General features: G+C 49.1%; 1 protein-coding gene across 1 annotated transcript in view; it reads left to right on the top strand.

Moving 5' to 3' along the window:
• ano1a (anoctamin 1, calcium activated chloride channel a) overlaps positions 1 to 6,331 on the top strand; it is a 379,673-nt gene extending 373,342 nt beyond the window's left edge. Inside the window, exons 25-26 of the mRNA XM_070899592.1 lie at positions 1,474 to 1,579; positions 4,393 to 6,331. Of these exons, the coding sequence (XP_070755693.1) occupies positions 1,474 to 1,579; positions 4,393 to 4,683 (397 nt within the window). The 3' untranslated portion in view covers positions 4,684 to 6,331. The remainder of the gene's footprint in view (positions 1 to 1,473; positions 1,580 to 4,392) is intronic.
• The last annotated feature ends 17,358 nt before the right edge of the window (positions 6,332 to 23,689 follow it).

The raw sequence follows: 23,689 nt of genomic DNA, 5'->3' as shown, positions 1-23,689 counted from the left end.
ACACTTGCTTTAGATATTGACGATGTGTTTGGCAAACGCAATCAAAACAGCTCAAACCTCAGTTCATGATCAGTGTCAGCTGTTGCTCAGTGAGTAGCACTCTTGCCTCTGAGTCACAGGGTTTTGTGGGTTCAAGTCCCACTCCAGGGACTTGAGCACAAAAATCTAGGCTGACACTCCAGTGCAGTGCTGAGGGAGCACTGCACTTTCGGAGGTGCGGTCTTTCAGATAAGAAGTTAAACTGAGGCCCCGGTCTGCACTCTCAGGTGGACATAAAAGATCCCATGACACTAGTTCGAAGAAGAGCAGGGGAGTTATCCCCGGTGTCCTGGCCAATACTTACTCCTCAATCAACATCACTTTAAAAAAAAAACAAATTATCTGATCATTATCACAGTGCAGTTTGTGGAAGTTTGCTGTTTGGAAGTTGACTGCTGCGTTTCCCACTTTACAATAGTACTTCATTGGCTGTAAAGCGCAGTGAGAGGTCCGGTGGTCGTGAAAGGCGCGATCCAAGTCTTTCCTTTTTTTTTTTAATGATCACTTCGCTGACTGTTTTGGTTATTTCTATGGAACAGTGCGTGTCTGTATAGTGGTTATGATATTGGACTAGTAACTAATGGGCAAGTTGTGAAATTGAATTTAATAAATCTGGTAATTTGTAGGTTGGAACATATTTAAAAACTATTTTATCATTAAAAATTGGTTCACTAATGGTCTTTATGGTAGGACATCTTGCACCCCTATCTAGTCTAGTCTATCTGCAACTCCTGTCTACAGTACATAGTTCATTATTTTAAATTATCCGCTCTTAATGCTCTCTGAAGTGGCCTAGCAAGGCAGTCAGTAATGGAAGGCTCACCACCACTGTCAGGACAACTGGGGATGGACAACAGATAAAGCTAGTCAATGTTACCACACTCTCAACTGATTAGAAGTTAATGAAACATCTAACCTTTAATCCAGATTACGGAATCAAAAGAGGCTGATGCAGTTATTTGTTTGATGTCAGTGCACCCTACCTGATATAAAAGTCGCACATTCTGACTACACCAGTGTAAGACATGGGTGCAGAGTTCAAAGAAAGTGATATTTTTAAATTAGATTCAAATGTAGATGACACAATACATATGGATTAATTTCCTTAAAAACATTTTAATTTTTTAAGTACAATAATAAGGAAAACAGTCACTCTTCTTCCGCCCTTCTCCTCCAACCTCCTCAATTTTGTACTGTGTTCTTTATTGGAATTTCTACTTAAGCTGCAGCTAGGAAAATACATGCAGGACGATTTACGCGCATTTAAATCAGATGTAAGTAAGTTCCTTATTAATCAAATTACAATGTCCCTTAAATATGTTGTTATATATCTTTGCTTATAACCACTATTCTCAGTTGCAGTAATGTTCTCAACACTCACATTTTTAGGATTCCACTGTTCAGTATTTGACATTTCAAAACCTGTCATCTTAGGTACAAAGACTACAGAGAACCTCCATGGTCTTCTCAGCCATATGATCGGTCAAAGGAATTCTGGTCTGTCTTAGCAGCCAGACTGGCTTTTGTCATCATTTTCCAAGTAAGTGGTTTGAAGCACTACTCCTGTTAGCTCAGTGTTGGTCCTCCAGAGAATGGACGATACCTACAAGCACTCCTTCCATAATGGAAAGAGCAGCTAGCCCAGGATGATGGAAAGATGGGAATAACGTGATTAAAGCTGGGGGGGGGGGGGCGGCGGGTATGGGGGGGAGATGTATATCATTGCAACTAGTGTTTTTGAAAGTTTTCCATGATTTAAAATCTGTAACCTATTAAGATCAGTACATGAGCTGTGCGCTTCATTGGAAAAATCCTCTATAAATATTCCCATGGCCATTCGCATAAAAATGTCCACAGGTGGCTATTACCCTTACACCTGAAACTATTCTGTGTGACTGGAGTAGGTGGTGCTCCAATGATGTTTCAATGTTAATTGGATCACTGATCTCTAATACTCCCTGTGATGCCAAATACATTTTTGTTAAAGGCTGTGTGTCTTTGCGCTTTTGCAGGCCTCCCACCATTGGTGGTGCTGTGGCACAAGACTGCCCACTTCACCCCTCACACCTCAGCATGTGGGCGGGCATGCAGGCCAATCCAGTGTGGCAACTGTGCGCATCATCTCAAACTACTGGCCAAAATGCCAGACAGCGCCCTTATCTTCTGTCCAGAGTTATGTAGGGCCCACGTTGAAGTATTGACTGTCCCATTCTCTGTTGGTGTCTTCTGCCCACCCCCTTCTAACTGTAGTTATATACTACATTTGAGTAGTAGTTGCTATATTTTTATATGTACAGTATATTTATATAGTCAGATGCGGCTAGTAGAATGGGCAGGCAGGTGGCAGATACAAAGTAATATGAATAAATGTGGGTTAATGCATTTTGGGAGGGAAATCGAGGAATGGGAGTATCCACTTGATGGAATGACACTGAGACAGTGGAGACCTAGAAGTTCAAATGCATAATTTTTTGAAAGTGCAGGTCAATAATGCCGTTGAGAGTCGATGGTATTTTGAGTTTTATAAACTGACCATGAAGTACAAGTAACGATGCATTTACACAAAGCTTGTGTCGTTTTGGGTACCCCATTATACAACGGATGTTAACGCCAAAGAGGGTAAAGCATAGGTTCATCAGGGTGATGCCAGGGTTGGAAGACTATAGTTATGAGGAGAGACTTGAGATACATGGACAATTTCCATTTGGGGTAGAGAAGGCCAAAAATAAATTTGAGAAGATTTTTGTTTTTAATTATGAAGGATTTTGAGAAGGTGAATAAGGAAATATTATTATGCAGAGAATGAGGAGAAATTTCTTTCTGCAGAGTGTTGTTGGTGTATGGAGTGCTTTGCCTTAGGGAGTGGTTACAGCAGGGACCATAGATAGTATAAATATTTGAAGCTGAGGACTACAGGGAGAGAGTGGGATTCATTTTGGATTGCTTTGACAATGACCTTTCCATTATTCTAAATTTCTGCAACATTCCCTCTTTTTTTTTCTCCCACTATCGCCAAATGGGATCTTCACACCTGCCCCACTCACTACCCTGTCACATCAACACTCTTTTAAAATATGGGAGCCCATGCTGTTTCTAGCCTGATGACCAAACCACACGCTCAAATCTCCAAGCTCTTCTCTCAGCCCATATCCCCACTGCTATCAAATTTTCCAGAACCACTTTGATATTTTTTAATGCATCATTCCCAAGTTTACCTCGCCCTCTTCTCAATCTATTTTTACCTCCTCTTTGCCCTTCTGCACTAGCCCCAAACCCAATCCATGCCCACCCAGTCTCTTCTCACTCCACTGTTCCTCTTTACCTTTTAATGTCACCCCTGTTTTTAATGCCCAATTCCCAACCCATTCTTTTTTTCTTACAATGCGGATAGAAAAATAAATAGGAGCAGGAATAGGCCATACGACCCCTCAAGCCTGCTCCGCCATTCAATAAGATCATGGCTAAAATTCTACCTCAACTATACTTTTCTGATCGATTCTCATATCCCTTGATTTACTTAGTGCCCGAAATTCAATCTATCGGTCTAGAATATACTCGATGACTGAGCATCCACAGCCCTCAGGTACAAAGAATTCCAGTGATTCACCACCCTCTGAGTGAAAAAACTTCTCATCTCAGTCCTAATGGCCGACTCCTTATCCTGAGACTATGACCCCTGGTTCTAAATACTCCAACCAGAGGAAACATCTTCCCTGTATCTACCATGTCAAGCCTTCTAAGAATTTTACATGTAGATAGAATTACATAGAATTTACAGCACAGAAACAGGCCATTCAGCCAATGTTTCTGCTCTACTCGAGCCTGCTCCCACTCTTCCTCATCTATCAACATATCCTTCTATCCCTTTTCACCCTTGTGTTTATCTAGCTTCCCCTTAAATGCATCGATTGCTGTTCACCTCAACTACTCCGTGGTAGCGCGTTCCGCATTCTTACCACACTTTCTCCCGCTGTTTAACTCTCAATGTACCTCTTTTTTCGCTTTAATTCCCACCTCATTCTTTAACTTCCGCCCCTCCCATTCTCCCTCTTTTTATTTAATACCCAATAGCCTCTTCAATTACCATCAACAATGCTAAGGGAGATTTACTAGTTTAATTTCAGTGGTTCAATTTTTCTAAGTAACCTTTTTTTGGGGGTGGGGTGCATAAAGCACCTTGGCATTGAGGAATTACAAAGCACTTGGTGTCTGAGCTGAAGTTAAAGGAAGAGGTCCAGTGTTTTGGTTTAAACTTATTTTCTTATCTCTCTTAGATCTCCTTGAGTTGTGCCATATTCCTGAATTTGACGTCAGCACAGTTTTACTAACCGCCCCTCTCCTGTGTCTTTACAGAACCTAGTTATGTTTATGAGTGACTTTGTGGACTGGATGATACCAGACATTCCAAAGGAAATCAGTGAGCGCATGTCTAAAGAAAAGCTATTAATGGTGGATCTTTTCCTGAAAGAAGAGCAGACCAAACTACACATAGTGGAGGTACTTTCTTCCCAAGAGAAAGAGAGGACAGCGGAATACTTTGATGAAAGCCCCAAGGAATATACACCAGAGCTATCCGAAAACTGCATGGGCGGCACGGACTCTTCCAACTCCCACCTTGTAAATGCAGGAAAGGAAGCTGTTTAGAGACTGATGCTTTACAATAAACCTAAGTTTCCTTAGTTGGGGCATTCCACAATATGGCAAGGTGTCACTTAAAAGGAGCAGCAAAAACGTGATCTGCATTAACGGCACCTTTGGTGGACGGCTTGAGTTTGCTGTTCATGTTGCCATTTTGAAAATGTTGATGCAAGAACCACTTTCTTTACAGATGAGGCGGACCATGATTTGACTGTATAAAAAAATACATTATATTTTTACGCAGTGCAATGCAGATAGTGTCACTGTTTTGTATTCCACAGGAATGTTATTTCAGATAGTTTCCATTTCCTAAATAACAGTACAAGCAAAACTTAGCCTTTAGCTTGGAAAAGAATTCTGACGACAGTTTCCTTTTGAGCTCTTTTTCTTGCCAAAATTAAAATGTACTGTGCTTTTTTTTTACTATAAATATTTATGGTTTAATTAGTAATCATCTGAGTCTCCTTTTTGTTTCTTAGCCGTTTGGGTAAAGACAGAATTTTCCACCCCCTAGTTTAAAATGTTCTGGAATTCGAACAAACAAAATGGCAACTTCTTCAAAGCAAGGTTCCCATCGGTTAAGAACACACCACTTGCATTTTGAAAAGGGTGTCCATTTTGGATAATGTGGTTCAGAGGGAAGCAAATGTGGGCAAAGAAATAGTGATCAGGAATTTGTAATTTATTGCAGTAGTAGTGAACTGAGCTAATAATCCAAAAGCAGCCAGGCATTCGCATATCAGATTTGCTATTCTATACACATTCTATATACATAATCAATGGAAAATCCTGGAATACCATCCATAGCAATACTGTCCATTTGACTTCATCCAGAGCACTGCCGAAATGAGCTTCGAGAAGCAGCCCCACCCTAGCTAGTTTTACGCAGGGAATCAGCTAGCTGGAAGGCAGTGCTTGGCATTGCCAGGATGTTTTACAAACCCAAATTCCTTTTGTGGCAAATGAAACCTGCCCATCAGATGGCTTTCACCAAGGGGCTTTAGTAGGAGATTTTAAGTGTGTAGTTAGCTTCAAATCATGCACCTTAACTTTTATAAATGCCTGCAGGACCCTGACTTAAAGAGAAACGATTTACTAACTTGTGAATAGATAGGTTATTAGCATTCAACGATTTGATTGGCTGAATAAAGGGGATTAATTCCTGGTTGAGTCCCAAATTCTAAGAATTGTTTCTGAAAAAAAAATGAATAGTGGGGATACCTTTTAGGATCGCATTTCAAATTGAGACGGAATTGCATTCAGTAGACTTTCTGCATGCTGCTGTTCTGATAGAAGAGACTACATTGTTTAAAGGCTATCCCTTCATGCTTTAATACATCTTATTTTACTGTCTCTGCCTCACCCCCTCTTTCTCTTCCTTTTCTCTTTTTTTCGTCTTTTTTTTTCTCTTTCATTCTCCTTTCTCTCCGTCTCTCTTCTGCAGATCACTAATGAAACTTGGACTATAGTTACAATTTTCTCTTGACTTTCACTCTTTTCTCTCCATCTCTTCTACCTCTATCTCTCTCTCTCTCTCAGATCACTAATAAAACTTAGACTGTAGTTTAATTTTTTTCTTAAATGGATCTCGTGTTAACTGTTGAATTAAGATTCAGCAGTTGTCAGAGTTGTTACAATGGGGGGAGGGAGTGGGGTGGTGGGGGAGAGGGGAGGTATGGTGCAGATTAACTGCTGTAGGCACCAAATTAGAAAAGTATAATTTCAGGTTTTGTAAAAGTTGCTTTAATGTCAATATTCGAAATCGACACACATTTTACGTTTCAATTTTGGAAATTAGAAACTTTTAAGTCACGAGCCCTTTAGTGTGTTTAACTCTTGTTCTTTTCTCTCGATGTTGTAATTGGATTATAACCAAAGAAAATATGATTTCAAAGCAGATCATTATCCATCTTAACTGGGGTGAGTTTCACTATCTAGAGGATTGCCACCTGTAACACTGTACCTCAGCTGTATGAGATTTCCTTCGTGTAATGCAATCTGAGCACTGGCTCACAGTGGTGTCGTGTGCATAGTCCAAAAATTTTATTTTTGCTCAACTTTATGTATTTTTTTGTTCTCGTAATATATGTAATCATCTTTTTCCATGTTTGTACAGTTTTTCTGTCTGGTGCAGAAGTTTTCTGATTGTGTTTCTATTATCTATGATCCATCTCTGGTCGTTTTATTGATCAATCACATTTTATCAATGCAAATTCTGCTGATGCAGTCACCTTGAGTCCTCCACCCCCCCACACACCCCCCCCCCCCCCACTCCATGCCAGCCATGATTAAAGTTGAATAGATAGATTATAACATTTAATACCTACATTTCCTTCCAGCTAAACAATGTCTTGAATTTAATAAATCTTATTTTAAATGAATGCCCAGTTTGGGCTCTTCCCAACACCTTTCCCATGTTCACAGTACATTAGCAGACTTATGAACCAAAATGATGGTCTCTGCTGAGCATGTTAGAATAGTCCAGGTCTAGCAATTAACTCTGAAACATGGTAAATAGTTCACTGGAGAATACATTCTCCCAAAACTTCAGAGGGCGTACAAGTAATGCTCTACTAGATCACTTTAAAAACTACTTACCCTGATTTAAAGTGAATACAGATAAAATTATCAGAAGGACTGGCAAGATGCAATTCAGTATAAAAATCAAACGTGCACAAATTGGGTTGTGTTCAAAAAAAAAAAACACCGCTTCCATAATTCTTGCAGCTCCTTTCAGTATATTCTTAGAGAATGGTCTCTGGTGTATGTTGTATTATCAGAGTTCCTATTTGTTTCTCTCCACTAAAAGAGAATAGATGAATAGAAGGCTTTCCTGAGAGGATCTCTGAATTATCAAGATATCTTCTCCTTTGATGCAGAAGCAGTCTTTGTTGAAAATTGTCTGCTTGGATAGGGTTTGTACAGATGTATTTTACACCAAGCTAGACAAAGGTGGGAATGGCTTGAAATTGTGGCTTCCTTTTGTACATTTCCCAGGAGGTTGTACTTCAAACCTGCTCGCAAATTATAAATTACGTCTGCATCAGTCATTGAAGAAGACATTTGTTTGCAATGCATTCATTTTAAACAAAAAGTCCCAGCAAAGTCAGCTTATCTTCATTGATTTCCAAACGTACGACATTATGCTTGTACTCGCAGACCGACTATTGAGTTTAAAAGTGGAAGTCAAGAGACAACAGCCTCCATTTTGATTTTGGTTGTCAGCCATACAAAATAGACCAAGAATTCTTTTTCCATCACAGTTCCCATGTCCCCAACTATCCTTTGCTGTCCAGAACCACCTGCTTAGGCATTACCCAGCCTGAATGCTGGACATGGCATCACCATGTACCGTCCATTGTTTGGTACAGTGTTCATCCAACCTCTCTGCTACCCACTTTCAGCCTGACCGCCACACAAGATCAATTCACTTTGTAATACAACATTCTGAGCAAAACAGCAACCATGCCATGAACAGGTACACATCAGAAAATCAAGCGGCTTCTCTTTCCTTTTTTATTTGCTCTGTTTCTTTTTGGCTGCTCAATTCTCCATTTAGCTGTTTGTTTTTTGTCTAATTGCAAGTTGTTTGATGCTTTCTTTTTTCGCCTCCCCCCCCCCCCCCTAATGAATCAACTGATGTACTAATGTTGCAGGGGATATTTTCTCTATTGCAATTTTGAAGCAATTAAAAAAAAACAAAGGTAGTGGGAACTGTTTTGATCTGTATACAATGGGTGTCTTTTAAAGTTACGGTGCATAATTTTGCTGGAGGCCAAATTGGCTAATATCTTTCACCCGTTGAGTAGCAACTTCCCTCAACACGGGGCTATTTTATTGGAGGAAAAATGAGCAAATCAGAAATGATATAAAGTAGTAAAGGAAACATCAGCTAAGCCCAAATTAGACAAGTGTTCAAAGTGAATGGAGTGTTCAAAAGAACAAAATCTAACGATTAGCAAAATTTCTGTTTTTAAAAAAAAAAAAAATTATTTGTGTTAAACATTATCCATAAAATTCTTGGATTGTAGTATGGCAATGTGACACTTCAACTGGAGGGTCATGTGATCAGCATCGCCTATTTGAGAATGCATTGAGTGAGGGATGTCACAACAGCATTTCTCTTCACATTAGCATGCAGTTTGAAGGATTGCTTGTAAGTAAATGGTTAAAATTTACTGTTTTAAATAGATTTGTTTCTTTTTTTAAGCAAGATTCCTAAGCATTTTATTAAAAACAAGAGAGTGGGGGTGAGGGGAAACAGTGTGAGTTCTGCTGAGTACTGTAAGAGGAGAGGATTATTGTACTGTGATCACAGTCACTAATCGTTACGTGTAAAGCCAAGAGCACTAAAGTTCAGATACCGTCTCACTGTCCTGACGTAGGCTGTAAATTCTGATTTCCGTTCTGCTGGAGCATATTGCTTTGCAAACCATTTTTTATAGCTCTTTAAACAAAGCTGAGACCAGAGAGATCTTCCTTATTCATTTCTAGATCATCCTTCTGAAAGTGATAAAGTTGCTGCCTGTTACATGTTTTATTTTAACATATTTCTGTTTATTAAGGATTACAGTTGGGACACGGTATTGAAATTTATGTCGTTTCATGTGTTTTGTTTTGCTTATACAAGCTTTACCTTTTGGCAAAAAATTACATTTCGATCCTTTCCTCGTTGCTCGCGGTAGATTTTGGAGGGATAAAAAATAAATCTGGCCATTCTTTAAACAAAAATTGAAAGCATCGTGTACTGAAATGTTGCTTCCAGTTCACGTGTGTTTACCATATAATGTGTGCAAATGCACATTTAAAATGGTGTAAATGAAGGGATTGAATTCTGCAAACCGTTAAGTCCCATCCTGCTCATGAATTTTTGTGCAAACTGTTCATCGGCCTGAAAAGGTTATTAAGTGTTCTCATTTGAATCTCAACTGTGATCCTAAGTTTTGACAATATGTTAAAGTAAAATCCTGTAAAAGAAGCACAAACATGCATTCAATAACCCAATCCAAGCAAATTCTTGGCAATATTTTGTTGTATTCAACTTGTTACCATGTCCCAATTTTGCTCCTTATATTCAGTGTACTAATGATATAACCAATTCTGTTGTAAGGAAGTCTGCTTGTGAGCAACTATTTTCTTATCCTGGTCTATACTATATCGCAGGATTCCACTGTAGTGGTATTCTAATGATTTTGACATATAATTTTATCTTTATACAATTATGGCAAAACAATATGAATAATGAAAATATGCTGGAAAAAAATAAAGTTCAGTTTTAGGGTTTTTAATCGAAGATGTCCTTTATCCTTTTCCGTATCGGTGCACACCTCGTACATACTGCAACTACTGTGCAGCACTGATTTCAATGCATCACTTAGTATTCACTCAGCTCTCTTGATAAGACACATGTGATAATATGTCTCCACTCCCATTCTCCAGTTATAACCTCAATGTCTATCCCTCTGCATATCAATTTCCACATACAAATAGGATTATCCACCATCTCAGATGGGGAAAATCATTGTCCCGTTAAGGATTTAATTTCTCACTTTAGGAAGGCAAAGTTATTGCAAGGGGGCTGGAGTATAAAAGTAGGGAAGTCCTTCTGCAACTGTACAGGGCATTGGCAAGACCATACCTGGAGTACTGCATACAGTTTTGATCTCCTTATTTAAGGAAGGATACACTTGCATTGGAGGCAGTTTAGAGAAGGTTCACGAGGTTGATTCCCAAAATGAAAGGGTTGTCATATGAAGAAAGGTTGGGCCTATACCCATTGGAGTTTAGAAGCCTGAGAGGTGATCTTATTGAAATGTATAAGATTCTGAGGGGGTTTGACAGGGTAAATGCAGAGAGGATGTTTCCCCTCGTGGGGAAATCTGGAACTAGGGGGCATAGTTTCAGAATAAGGGGTTGCCCATTTAAAACGGAAATAAGGAATTTCTTCTGAGGGTCATGAATCTTTGGATTTCTGTACCCCAGAGGCTGGGTCATTTACGGTGGAGATAGACAGATTTTTGAACCATAAGGGAGTCGAGGGTTATGGGGAGTCGGCAGTGGAGCTGAGTCCAGGATCAGATCAGCCATGAACTTATTGAATGGTGGAACAGACTCGAGGGGCCAAATGGCCTACTCCTATTTCTTATGTTCTCATGTTCTTATTTTTTTAATGACCTCCCTCCACTCCACTGTAGATCAGGACTTCATTCTGGTTATGTTCTTGCTCCTTTTCCCCCTGTTGTCAGCAGCAGTTATATTCAAGAAAGGTTTGGTCGTGATTAAACCATGATAATATTTGGTAGGAATATTCATGTACTCTCCAGGTTTTGTAGATTTTTTTTTTTAAAGAGACTTTTATCTCCTCAGCAACTGTATCAATTTTTTGATACCGTTCTTGCTTTGGGCAACAATTATGGAGTTTCAACCATCAAAGTCCATATTGATTTGTTTCTGATCAGCTTGTCCTTTCTCCCCCCGTCCCCTCCACCCAAACCCTAATCAATGCTGGCTCTCCTTTTCAAAGGTTATACTGAATATCATCTATGAATGCTTTCCAGGGACTGACACCCTTCTGACATCTAGAGATCTGCAGCTTAGTACATCAAACGTTTGATGTTATTAGATTTGCTGAAAAGCTGCCCAATGCAGATTTCAACAACAACTTGTAATTATAATATGCCTTTAAAGTATCTTAAAACATCTCAAGGTGTTTCTCAAGACTATTACAGACAAATAAATTTGACGCCAAGCCATAAGGAGAAATTAGGGCGATGACCAAAAGCTTGGCCAAAAAGATAGGTTTTAAAGGAGGAAAGAGAGGTTTGGGGAGGGAACTCAAGCTTGGGGCCTGGGTTGAACGATTATAATCAGATGCTCAGGAGAGCAGAATTATAGAAGCGCAGATCTGTGGATGGGGCGAGGGGGGAGATTAGAGATGGGAAGGGGCAAGGCCATGGAGGGATTTGAAAATAAGGATGAGAATTTTTAAATCGTGGCGTTGCTTAACAGGGAGACAGCGAGCAATAGGGGTGATGGGACTTAGTGCGAGTTATGATACGAGCAGCCAATTTTTGGATGACAAGTTTACGTAGAGTAGAACGTGAGAGGCCAGCCAGGAGTGTGAGATTTAGCTTCAATTAAAGAGTGTGCATGGGACTACTTTGCATTGACTGATTTGGCATTCCACTTTTTAATGGGCTGTGAGAGGTTTCTGCTGCGTGAGGAGCGCTAACTGTAAATTGTCATTATTGTGCGGCGAATCCTCCAGATTACAACCTCCTGTAATGACCACAACCCTGCTCAACCTGCACATTGATACTGGGTAATCCCACTGAAACATTCAGCTCTTGAAACAAGGTGGTGATGGTGTGACCATCTCCACCAGAACAAACTTGTCCTTTGGCTGACATTGATGGGAACATGGGGCCAGAAACGACCATTGCAGGCCTCTAGTGCCTGTGTCTAGGCACTAATCATAACACCTCTCATACCTCCTATCAAGTTGTAAACTTACCATATTCGACACTGATTTTGGGCTTGAATGGAAAGTACCAGCTATAAGAGCTACCTCCAGACCAGGTAAGGACGGCAAGTTACCTGCATCAGGCATGTTACCAATTTGAGTCTTGCCTTGGGTATTTTCTCGGATACACTCCCATAAGTACTCTCACAACCATTTGGCCTATTGGAACCTGCTCATACTGCCCAGTATCTAACTGCATGGTAGCATTGCCAATGGAGGGGGCGGAGTGCGGTTCTGGGTTATGATGGGAACTGGATATTTGTGTCTTTTCAGATGTGTGCTTCAATTTCTTTGAAGGTGGTTGGTGAGATGTGGCTACTTGCAAATCATTAGCTGCTTTATTTCATAGTGCATGAATGTGCAGCACAGGTTGTTATTTGAATCAGTACAACTTGGCATACAAAATAATTGATCATGCTATACTTCCTTACATCAATGGGTACAGCAGTGTAGTTGTGTAGTGTTACTAGACTAGTAATCCAGAGGGCTGGACTAATAATCCAGAGAATGTGGATTCAAATCCCTCCATGGCAGTTCGAGAGTCTGAATTCAGTTTTTTTTTAAGCTGGATATTTTTTTAAATGGTATCAGTAACACTTGATCATGAAGCTGTCAGATTGTTATAATCCAATTGGTTCACTAATGTCCATTAGGGAAAGAAATCTGCTGTCCTTCCCTGGTTTGGCCTTTAAGTGGCTTTAGCCCCACAACAATGTGGTTGATTCTTAATTGCTCTCTGAAGTGACCTAGAATATGGAATCAAACTGCTTTGGTTTGTGAAGAAAGCTCACCACCACCTTCTCGGGGCTTCCAGAGATGGGCAATAAATGCAAGTTTTGCCAGTGACATCCACATCCCAATAATGAATCAAAACAGGATTATACAGATTGAACCTCCCTTGTCTGGCATCCTCTGGACCTGGCCTATGTCGAATAAGGAATTTTGCCAGAAAAAGGGAGGACAGCCCGGGAAGTAGGAGGGTAGTGCCCCGGGCGGGCCCCAAGTGTCAGCGGGCCCCAAAGTCGGGGTGGAGGTCAGCCGCGTTCTGCACAGGTGCCCACGGCCACCAGCATCATGCTGGAAGAGGTGTGGTGCCTGATAAGGGAGTCCTGCAGGACAGCCGCCACTCCAGCCGGTGGAGAGCTGCGCTTGGTGGAGACTTTGTTCCAGACCCTGGTGAGTTCCTTGTAAAAGACAGGCAGCTCCTGGAAGGTGGTCCTGACGCCCCCCAAGCTCACAAACAGGAGCTGCGTGTCGTAGTTGAGGCCGTGCTGCTGGCGGAAGAAATACGTCGCCAGAGCACGCCACCTAGGAGGGGGCTCGACGTAAAGCTATCTCTGCAGGGTCTGAAGACGGAAAGTCGCGAGCTTGGTGCTGACGCACACCAACGACTGACTGCCCTCCCCAAGCGGGAGACTCAAGACCGTGGCAGAGACCCAGTGCTTCCTGTTGTTCCAGAAGAAGTCCACCAGCTTCTTCTGTATCCTGGCGACAAATGCAGGGGGAGGGGTCAAAGTGACCAGCCGATACCACAACATTGCGGCCACCAGCTGGTTTAGGACGAGCGCTCGACCCCTGTAGGACAGCACTCGGAGCAGTCCTGTCCAGCGCCCAAGGCGAGCGGCGACCTAGGCCTCCAGCTCTTGCCAGTTTGCCGGCCAGGCTTCCTCGTCGGGGCTAAGGTAGACTCCCAGATAGAGGAGATGGGTCGTGCTCCAGGCAAAAGGCCTGAGCTCCTCCGGCAGGGAGTCCACCCGCCACTGACCCACCAGGAGTCCGGAACATTTCTCCCAGTTGATCCTGGCGGAGGATGTGGCCGAATAAATCTCCTGGCACTCACGCATCCTCCGCAGGTCAGCGGGATCCTCTACCGTGAGGAGCACGTCATCGGCATAAGCCGAGAGGACGACCTCCACGCCCGGCCCTTGCAGAGCCAGTCCTGTCAACCTCGTCCGCAGAAGGCGCGGGAAAGGCTCCACGCAGATGGCATATAACTGGCCGGACATGGGGCATCCCTGGCGCACCCCTCTCAAAGCGAAGGGGCGCCGTCAAGGACCCGTTAACCTTTATCAGACACTCCGCGGCGGCGTACAAAAGTCAGATCCGGGCGACGAAATGCATCCCGAACCCGAAAGCGCGCAGAGTCCCGAACAGATAGTCGTGATCCACCCTGTCGAACGCCTTCTCTTGGTCGAGAGATAGGAAGGTGACCGACAGACCAGCCTCCTGGGAATGATGGATGAGGTCCCGGACCAGATGGATGTTATCGTGGATTGTCCGGCCGGGGACCATGTAGGACTGGTCGGAGTGGATCATCTGGTCCAGCACGGCACCAAGGCGAGCAGACATCGCCCTGGTGAAGATTTTGTAGTCCGTGCTGAGGAGGGAAACCGGGCGCCAGTTCTTAAGGAGGCGGAGATCGCCCTTCTTGGGCAGCAGGACGATGACTGCCCTGCGCCAAGAGAGGGGCATCTCCCCGGTCGCCAGACTTTCCCCTAGGACCCACGCGTAGTCGCCCCCCAGGACGTCCCAGAATGCCCTGTGGAACTCCACGGTCAGCCTGTCCAGCCCTGGGGATTTTCTTTCGAGAGCCGGTCGAGGGCACCGGTCAGCTCCACCAGGCTTAGCGGAGCTTCCAGATTTTCGGCGCCCTCCGGGCTGACCTTCGGCAGGTCCTCCCACAAAACTCTACGCGCTTCCTCGCTGGACGGCTCCGGAGAGAACAGAGCCCCGTAATATTCACGGGCCCTGTTGTTGACGCCCTCCGGATCCAGAACGAGAGAGCCGTCGTCGGCCAGCAGCGTCAAGAGCTGCTTACGGACAGTCTGTCTTTTTTCCAGCGAGTAGAAGAAGGGGGAGCCACGGTCCAGATCCCGCAGGATCCGCGACCTCACGAACGCGCCTCGGGACCCGACGAGCAGCAGGTCCTTCAGCGCGGCCTTCTTCGCTTCGTACACCGTCCGCAGGGCCGAGTCCTCGACGACTTGACCGAGATGTGACTCTAGGTCGAGCACCTCTTTTCTAGGCGCCCGACCCTGGCCGCCCGCCTCTTGGTCGACCCCTTCGCATACTCTTGACAGAAGACGCGGACGTGAGCCTTGCCCACGTCCCACCATAGCCTCAAGGAGGGGAAGCCCCCCTGCTTCTTTCTCCAGTTGGCCCAGAAACGACGGAACGAGTCCTGGAACCGCACGTCCTCCAGCAGCTGGTTGTTAAAGTGCCAGTACGCGGACCCCGTCCTCGCGCGGAGTGAAGCGAGCTCCGCCCACATCAGGTGGTGGTCCGAACACGGCACCGGCCACATGGAGGCCGCTGGGACGCAGGAAACGTACGCCCGAGACACGTAAAGGCGGTCGATTCTGGACCATCCTCTTCCAGGCCTCACCCAAGTAAAGGTGGGGGAGATTTCGCCAGAACTCCAAGTCGAAGGACCCGACCAGGTCCCTCAACTTCTCGATCGCCGTCATGCTCTGCGGGGCACCGGAGCGGTCCCTCGCCTCGAGGGTGCAGTTAAAATCCCCCCCCCCCCCCCGAGGACAATGCAGTCGCCGACGGCGACGGAGCCAACAAGAGCGGACAATTCTTCGAAGAAGCGAGCCTGCTGCGGGCCGGGCTGAGAGGCGTACACGTTCACGAGATGGAGCGGCACGTCCCCCAGGCGAACCGTGACGTGCAGCAAGCGGCCTGGCACGGGCTCCTCGACCCCCAAGATCTCCGGCTGAAAATGCGGGGCCAGCAAGATGGTTACCCCACAAGAAGTGGCGGTGAGGTGGCTCATGCGGACCTCTCCTTGCCATTCCAAGAGCCACGTGGCTTCGTCTCCCGGAACGGTGTGGGTTTCTTGCAGGAAGCACACTGCATATTTCCCCTCCCGCAGGAGCGAAAATTTGTTAAAACTACGGCGTGCCTCTCTGCCGCCATTGATGTTGAGGCTGGCTATGGTTATCTTCATGACAAAAGCATAGTGCAACCTCTACCTTAACCTATTGTGGGGGGGGGGAGTGGAGTCGTTTGTTGACCTCCACTCCTTCAGCAGCCCAGCGAGGAACCTTTTGAGCCGGCGCAGCTCAAAGCCTTGCGCATTTGATAAGGGCCCGCCCGCGGCCATGGTTTTAGCAGCGGCACGGACGGACGCGATGAGCAGCCCCGGCTCGGACCATCTTTCCAGGGCCAGATGGGCTCGGTTGCAGCGACTCTGGCTCTGGACCAAAAAGTCCCGGAGTTCCTTTGCAGGAATGAGGGGGGACTCAGCGGCGGGCACGAGGAGATCCACCGCCTCACTGGCGATGGACTCGAGATCTTCTCCCTCATCCCCCACCGAGTCCCTATCCCCCTCCGGGAGGTCGCCGCCAGCAGCTGGCCCGTCGACCGCACGAGATACGGCAAACGGCCCGGCCGCTCCATCCGGCCCTGGCTCTGCCCCGAACCCACCCCCAGGATCGTCGGCAGAGGAGTCCCCACTGGGCTCTTTTAAAAGCGGTGCTGGGTCGGGAAGCGACAGCGGAAGGGGTTCCTCCTCCGCCCCAGGAGCCGGCAAACACGGAGAGACCTGGTCAAAGAAATGTTCCAGGTCCTCCAAGTACCCCAGCTCCAAAGTAGGGTGCGAGGGTTGGTTTTCTTCCCCCTCCCCGCCGCCACCCCCCGGCCCAGCGTGTGGATGTATATTAACATTTTTTAAATTTTCATTTTCGACCGAGTCGTGCAAGTCCCGGGGGAAGTTGGGTAATGGCTGGCTGGGCTCAGGTTTGGCCTTTTCGGCCCCGCCCGCCTCAGTCCCCGGGACGCTCGACCCGGCAGCAACGCATTTCTCCGCTGGCCCCGCGCCCCCCACGACAGGCAGATCTTCCACGCCATCCCCGGGAGGCAGAAGCTGGGCAGCCTCGACTGTCTCACCCTCCTGGGGACAGATTCTTCTCGCCTACGGCGCAGTTTGGGGGCGCTGGTGGGGGACGCGGGACACGCGGCAGGCACCGACTCCTCCGCGGAGGGATGTTGTTCCCCCTCCGTCTCATTGGAGCGGCGCCTCCTTTTGTTCCTGTGGTGCGCGGAGGCAGGGAGACCTCCATGTCTGCCGAGGCCTCCCGCTCCACCCCCCCCTTTTCCTTATCTTGCCCGCGCCCGAGCCCCTCTGCGGTATTGGTCAACGGCTTGGGCACGGGCTCAGGGCACCCCGCACTCGCCGATGACTGGGTTGGGCTGAGCGCGGTGATCAAATTGTCTGGCGCACTGAGGGGACCCGCCTCGAGATGTTTCGCCTTCCTCCGCGCCGCCTTTCCGATCGGACGCTCTCCATCCCCCTCCCCCCCGCCGGCGGCCGTGCAAACAAAGGCCCCCGACGATGCCCACGCACCCACAGCTCCCGGCACACGGACGCTACTAGGGCGCCAACATTGACCGCCCTCGGTGGTTTGGCGGCCTTGGAGGTGGGGCAGTTCTTACGAACATGCCCCACCTCCCTACAGGCATGGCACCGCACGCTGTCCGACGTCCAGAAGACGCGGTAGGCAGTCCCCTCGTGCACCACATTAAAATTATCCTCTGTCGTCTCCTCCCGCACCAGCCGGACAAAGAGCTGGCGGCGGAAGGAGAAGACGTGGCGCAGGCTGTTCTCCCTGAGGCCGAGCGGTATGGGGTTGATCCCTGACCTTACCTCCCCCAGTTGGTGTAGGTGAGGGAGGAGGAGCCCAGCGGGAACAAAGGGCGGGACGTTAGAAAGGATGACCCTCTGCGCGGTGGCCTCGCCCATCCACCGTGAGCCCCTTTTCAAGGGCCAGGGACATCGCCCGCTCCGACCCCAGGAAGAATACAGCCTTCCCAGACATCTTGGAGGCTGCGACAATGGCCGAGGGGCCGACTACCCCAGCCATCTCCCGCACACACTCCTCGATGCTCATTGTGGGGTGAGTAGCTCTTGACCCCGTGTTTTTTTGTTATAAGTCTGAATGGTGGCAGGGCAGCAGGAGGCGCAGTGGATGTGGACGCCGCCTGCGCGTACGTCTTAGCTGGCCCTGCCACCGGCGTGGATGGGGTCGCCATCACGGGGTCCCTTTAAGGGCTACACCCACCGCAAAGTCACAGGCCTTAATGTTCTTAATTTGGCCTCGTTTAAGTGGATGAGCAGAGGAGCTCTCAATGAGGCACACCTAGTTGACAATTGGGGAGGAGCCTTGCTCCCACTGCTCAGTTGTCTTAATTGTTTTTTTTCAATTAGGTGGAAAGGGGAGAGAGAGAGAGAGAGACAGAGAGAGAGAGACAGAGACAGACTGCGAGGGCAGGTCTCCCCTCAAAGCGATGGGTGGATGTTTCTTGGGGTGCACTCCCCAGATGGCAAAAAACACAGTCTTTGTAGATGGTCTTCGGGTGAGGGGAGAAGATGTCTTCAGCTGGGGCCACCCAGGCACACACTCCCAACGATGTTAAATAGGGTAATTAATAGTTCTTCAGCCAGGTAGCCCCAACTATCCCAGGCTAGGCAATGGGGGAGGGGTGCTTCAGTGGTGTGTGGAGCCTAGTTATGGACAAGACTTCCACACACACACACACATACCCCCCGCGATGTTCTGGTCCTCGAAATGGTCTTCTTTCCTCCCCCCACTGATACAACAAAGTCTTTCGGGGAATGCACCAAAACACACCCACCTTTGGTTGATGAAGTTTCTCCCTCCTTCCACACTGGATAGTTGTTCTTTTTCCCCCTCTCTCCAACTCTCTGCAGCAGTATTAAAGGTTGTTGAATTTTCTGCTCTCCTCTCCCTCTGGATGAATTGGGATTGTAGTAAGCCTCTTCCTGGGCTGTTTCACAGGTCTCACAAAGGCCTTCCAGGCAGGAGCAACAGCAGGGAGCTCCTTCTCTCTCAGCTCCAGGCTCCAAGTGAATAGGCCACGCCTCCAAAGCTCCACCATTGGTCCACAGAACTCTTTTTGGGAGGAAACTAAAACATTAAATCATTAAATCATGTCCCCCCGATCTGAGGGACACAGCAAACATTTTCAAGGCCCTTTTTTTTTGTGTTATTTTTTTTTTAAGTTTTTTTTGGGGCACTAAAATCATTTTTTTTTTTCTCCAAGTGCCCCCTATAAAAGGGGAAGGGGACACCAAAAAAACACCAGCAATTAAAACAAATTAAACTTTAAAACATAAAATCAAATTAAAATTTGGTTGCCAGGCGTGATGATGCACTCCAGTCCCTCCGGTGCCCACCTCTCGCGGAAGGCCACGAGCGTACCGATGGACACCGCGTGCTCCATCTCCAAGGACACCCTGGCACGGATGTATGCGCAGAAGAGAGGCAGGCAGTCAGGTTGAACGACCCCCTCGACCGCCCGCTGCGTGGACCGGCTGATGGCACCCTTGGCCGTGCCCAGGAGCAGTCCTACGAGGAGGCCCTCAGACATACCCGCTCCCCTCCGCACAGGGTGCCCAAAGATCAGGAGTGTGGGACTGAAGTGCAGCCAGAATTTCAGGAGCAGCCCCTTTAAATAATAAAACGGGGGTTGCAACCTCGTGCATTCAATAAAAACATGGAACATGGACTCTTCCAGACCGCCGAAATTGCAGGCCCGTGAACCGGCTTAAAAATTTATTGCATAGCACTGCTCCGTGCACCACCCTCCAGGCCAAGTCCCCGATAAATAGCGGGAGGACTCCCGCGTAGACTGCCCTCCGTCGGGTACCCTGGCCTCCTCCGGACGGCAAGATGGTACGCCATGGCGTGTCCGGACGGCAGGCGAGGATGGCAAAGTTGAGAGTGTGCAGGAGCAGCCCGTACAGGAAACCTCTCCACGCGGAACTGAAAGGCACGGAGGGGATTTCCCCGAGGCGGCTCAAGTTGTGAAGCGCCGCCTCCCGAGGGAGGTTCCGGGGTTTGGCGCCGATGAGGAATTCCGTCCGGACGGGGGTCAGTTCGGACGGGATCTCCCCACGTGCTTGAGCCTCCTCGAGGCACCTAACGAAGCCAGGGCCCAGAGCTGTTTTAGCAACTCGATGGCATCGGCCGCGCGGCGGACGTCGGCTGAATTTAGGCGCCGCGCCAGCGTGTCTGGCGCCATCCAGCCCGCTCCTCCGCCATCGAGCAGGTCCCTGACCCTGGTCACCTCACCAGCCACAGCCCTCTCGTCCGACTGCCTCGGTCGTGGAGGTACGGATTACCGAGCAGCGGCTCCTGCAGGACAGCCGCCACTCCAGCCGGTGGAGAGCTGCGCTTGGTGGAGACTTTGTTCCAGACCCTGATGAGTTCCTTGTAAAAGACAGGCAGCTCCCGGAGGGCGGTCCTGACGCCCCTCACACTCACAAACAGGAGCTGCGTGTCATAGTTGAGGCCGTGCTGCAGGCAGAAGAAATACGTCGCCAGAGCACGCCACCTAGGAGGGGGCTCAACGTAAAGGTATCTCTGCAGGGTCTGAAGACGGAAAGTCGCGAGCTGGGCGCTGACGCACACCAACGACTGACCGCCCTCCCCAAGCGGGAGACTCAAGACCGCGGCAGAGACCCAGTGCTTCCTGTTGTTCCAGAAGAAGTCCACCAGCTTCTTCTGTATCTTGGTGACAAACGCAGGGGGAGGGGTCAAAGTGACCAGCCGGTACCACAGCATGGCGGCCACCAGCTGGTTTATGACTAGCGCTCGACCCCTGTAGGACAGCACTCGGAGTAGTCCTGTCCAGCGCCCTAGGCGAGCGGCGACCTTGGCCTCCAGCTCTTGCCAGTTCGCCGGCCAGGCTTCCTCGTCGGGGCTAAGGTAGACTCCCAGATGGAGGAGATGTGTCGTGCTCCAGGCAAAAGGCCTGAGCTCCTCCAGCAGGGAGTCCACCCGCCACTGACCCACCAGGAGTCCGGAACATTTCTCCCAGTTGATCCTGGCGGAGGTGCGGCCGAGTAAATCTCCTGGCACTCACGCATCCTCCGCAGGTCAGCGGGATCCTCTACCGTGAGGAGCACGTCATCGGCGTAAGCCGAGAGGACGACCTCCACGCCCGGCCCTTGCAGAGCCAGTCCCGTCAACCTTGTCCGCAAGAGGCGCAGGAAAGGCTCCACGCAGATGGCATATAACTGGCCGGACATGGGGCATCCCTGGCGCACCCCTCTCCCAAAGCGAAGGGGCGCCGTCAAGGACCCGTTAACCTTAATCAGACACTCCGCGGCGGTGTACAAAAGTCGGATCCGGGCGACGAAATGCGTCCCAAACCCGAAAGCGCGCAGAGACCCGAACAGATAGTCATGATCCACCCTGTCGAACGCCTTCTCTTGGTCGAGAGATAGGAAGGCGGCCGACAGACCAGCCTCCTGGGAATGATGGATAAGGTCCCGGACCAGATGGATGTTATCGTGGATTGTCCGGCACGGGACCGTGTAGGACTGGTCGGGGTGGATCATGTGGTCCAGCATGGCGCCAAGGTGAGCAGACATCGCCCTGGCGAAGATTTTGTAGTCCATGCTGAGGAAGGAGACCGGGCGCCAGTTCTTAAGGAGGCGGAGATCTTCTCAGGCAGCAGGACGATGACTGCCCTGTGCCAAGAGAGGGGCATCTCCCCGGTCGCCAGACTTTCCCCCAGGACCCGCGTGTAGTCGCCTCCCAGGACGTCCCAAAATGCCCTGTGGAACTCCACGGTCAGCCCGTCCAGCCCCGGGGCTTTTCCCCTCGAGAGCCGGTCGAGGGCGCCGATCAGCTCTGCCAGGCTTAGCGGAGCTTCCAGATTTTCGGCGCCCTCCGGGCTGACCTTCAGCAGGTCCTCCCACAAAACTCTACGCGCTTCCTCGCTGGACGGCTCCGGAGAGAACAGAGCCCCGTAATAATCACGGACCCTATTGTTGACACCCTCCGGATCCGAGATGAGAGAGCCATCATCGGCCAGCAGCGTCAAGAGCTGCTTACGGACACTCTGTCTTTTTTCCAGCGAGTAGAAGAAGGGGGAGCCGCGGTCCAGATCCCGCAGGAACCGGATCCGCGACCTCACGAACGCGCCTCAGGACCCGACGAGCTGCAGGTCCTTCAGTGTGGCCTTCTTCGCTTCATATACCGTCCGCAGGGCCGGGTCCTCGACGACTTGACCGAGACGGGACTCCAGGTCGAGCACCTCTTTTTCTAGGCGCCCGACCCTGGCCGCCCACCTCTTGGTCGACCCCCTCGCATACTCTTGACAGAAGACGCGGACGTAAGCCTTGCCCACGTCCCACCATAGCCTCAAGGAGGGGAAGCCCCCTGCTTCCTTCTCCAGTCGGACCAGAATCGACGGAACGAGTCCTGGAACCGCTCGTCCTCCAGCAGCTGGTTGTTAAAGTGCCAGTAGGCGGACCCCGTCCTCGCACGGAGCGAAGCGAGCTCCGCCCACACCAGGTGGTGGTCCGAACACGGCACCGGCCGCATGGAGGCCACCGGGACACAGGAAACGTACGCCCGAGACACGTAAAGGCGGTCGATTCTGGACTATCCTACTCCAGGCCTCACCCAAATAAAGGCGCTGGAGTCGGGGTGGAGATTTTGCCAGACGTCCACCAAGTCGAAGGACCTGACCAGGTCCCTCAACTTCTCGATCGCCGTCATGCTCTGCGGGGCACCGGACCGGTCCCTCGCCTCGAGGGTGCAGTTAAAATCCCCCCCGAGGACAATGCAGTCGCCGACGTCGACGGAGCCAAGAAGAGCGGACACTTCTTCGAAGAAGCGCGCCTGCTGCGGGCCGGGCTAAGGGGCATGCACGTTCACGAGATGGAGCAGCACGTCCCCCAGGTGAACCGTGACGTGCAGCAAACGGCCTGGCATGGGCTCCTTGACCCCCAAGATCTCCGGCTGAAAATGCGGGGCCAGCAAGATGGCCACCCCACAAGAAGTGGCGGTGAGGTGGCTCATGCGGACCTCTCCTTGCCATTCCAGGAGCCACGTGGCTTCGTCTCCCGGAACGGTGTGAGTTTCTTGCAGGAAGCACACCACATATTTCCCCTCCCGCAGGAGCGAAAATTTGTTAAATCTACGGCGTGCCTCTCTGCCGCCGTTGATGTTAAGGCTGGCTATGGTTATCTTCATGACAAAAGCATAGTGCAACCTCTACCTAACCTATTGTGGGAGGGGGTGGAGTCGTTTGTTGACCTCCACTCCTTCAGCAGCCCAGCGAGGAACCTTTTGAGCCGGCGCAGCTCAAGGTCTTGCGCCTTTGATAAAGGCCTGCCCGCGGCCATGGTTTATGCGGCGGCGCGGACAGACGCGATGAGCAGATCCTTTTCGGACCATCTTTCCAGGGCCAGATGGGCTCGGTTGCTACGCATTCCACCACTGGCCCCACGCCCCCCACGACAGGCAGATTTTCCACGCCATCTCCGGGAGGCAGAGGCTGGGCAGCCTCGACTGTCTCACCCTCCCCGGGGACAGACTCCTCTCGCCTACGGCGCAGTTTGGGGGCGCTGGTGGGGGACGCGGGACACGCGACGGGCACCGACTCCTCAGCGGAGGGATGTTGTTCCCTCTCCGCCTCATTGGAGCGGCGCCTCCTTTTGTTCCTGGG

The sequence above is a fragment of the Pristiophorus japonicus genome, chromosome 14, assembly GCF_044704955.1.
Source record: "Pristiophorus japonicus isolate sPriJap1 chromosome 14, sPriJap1.hap1, whole genome shotgun sequence".
Classification (NCBI taxonomy): Eukaryota; Metazoa; Chordata; class Chondrichthyes; family Pristiophoridae; genus Pristiophorus; species Pristiophorus japonicus.
This window is presented reverse-complemented; position numbering and strand designations above follow the sequence as displayed.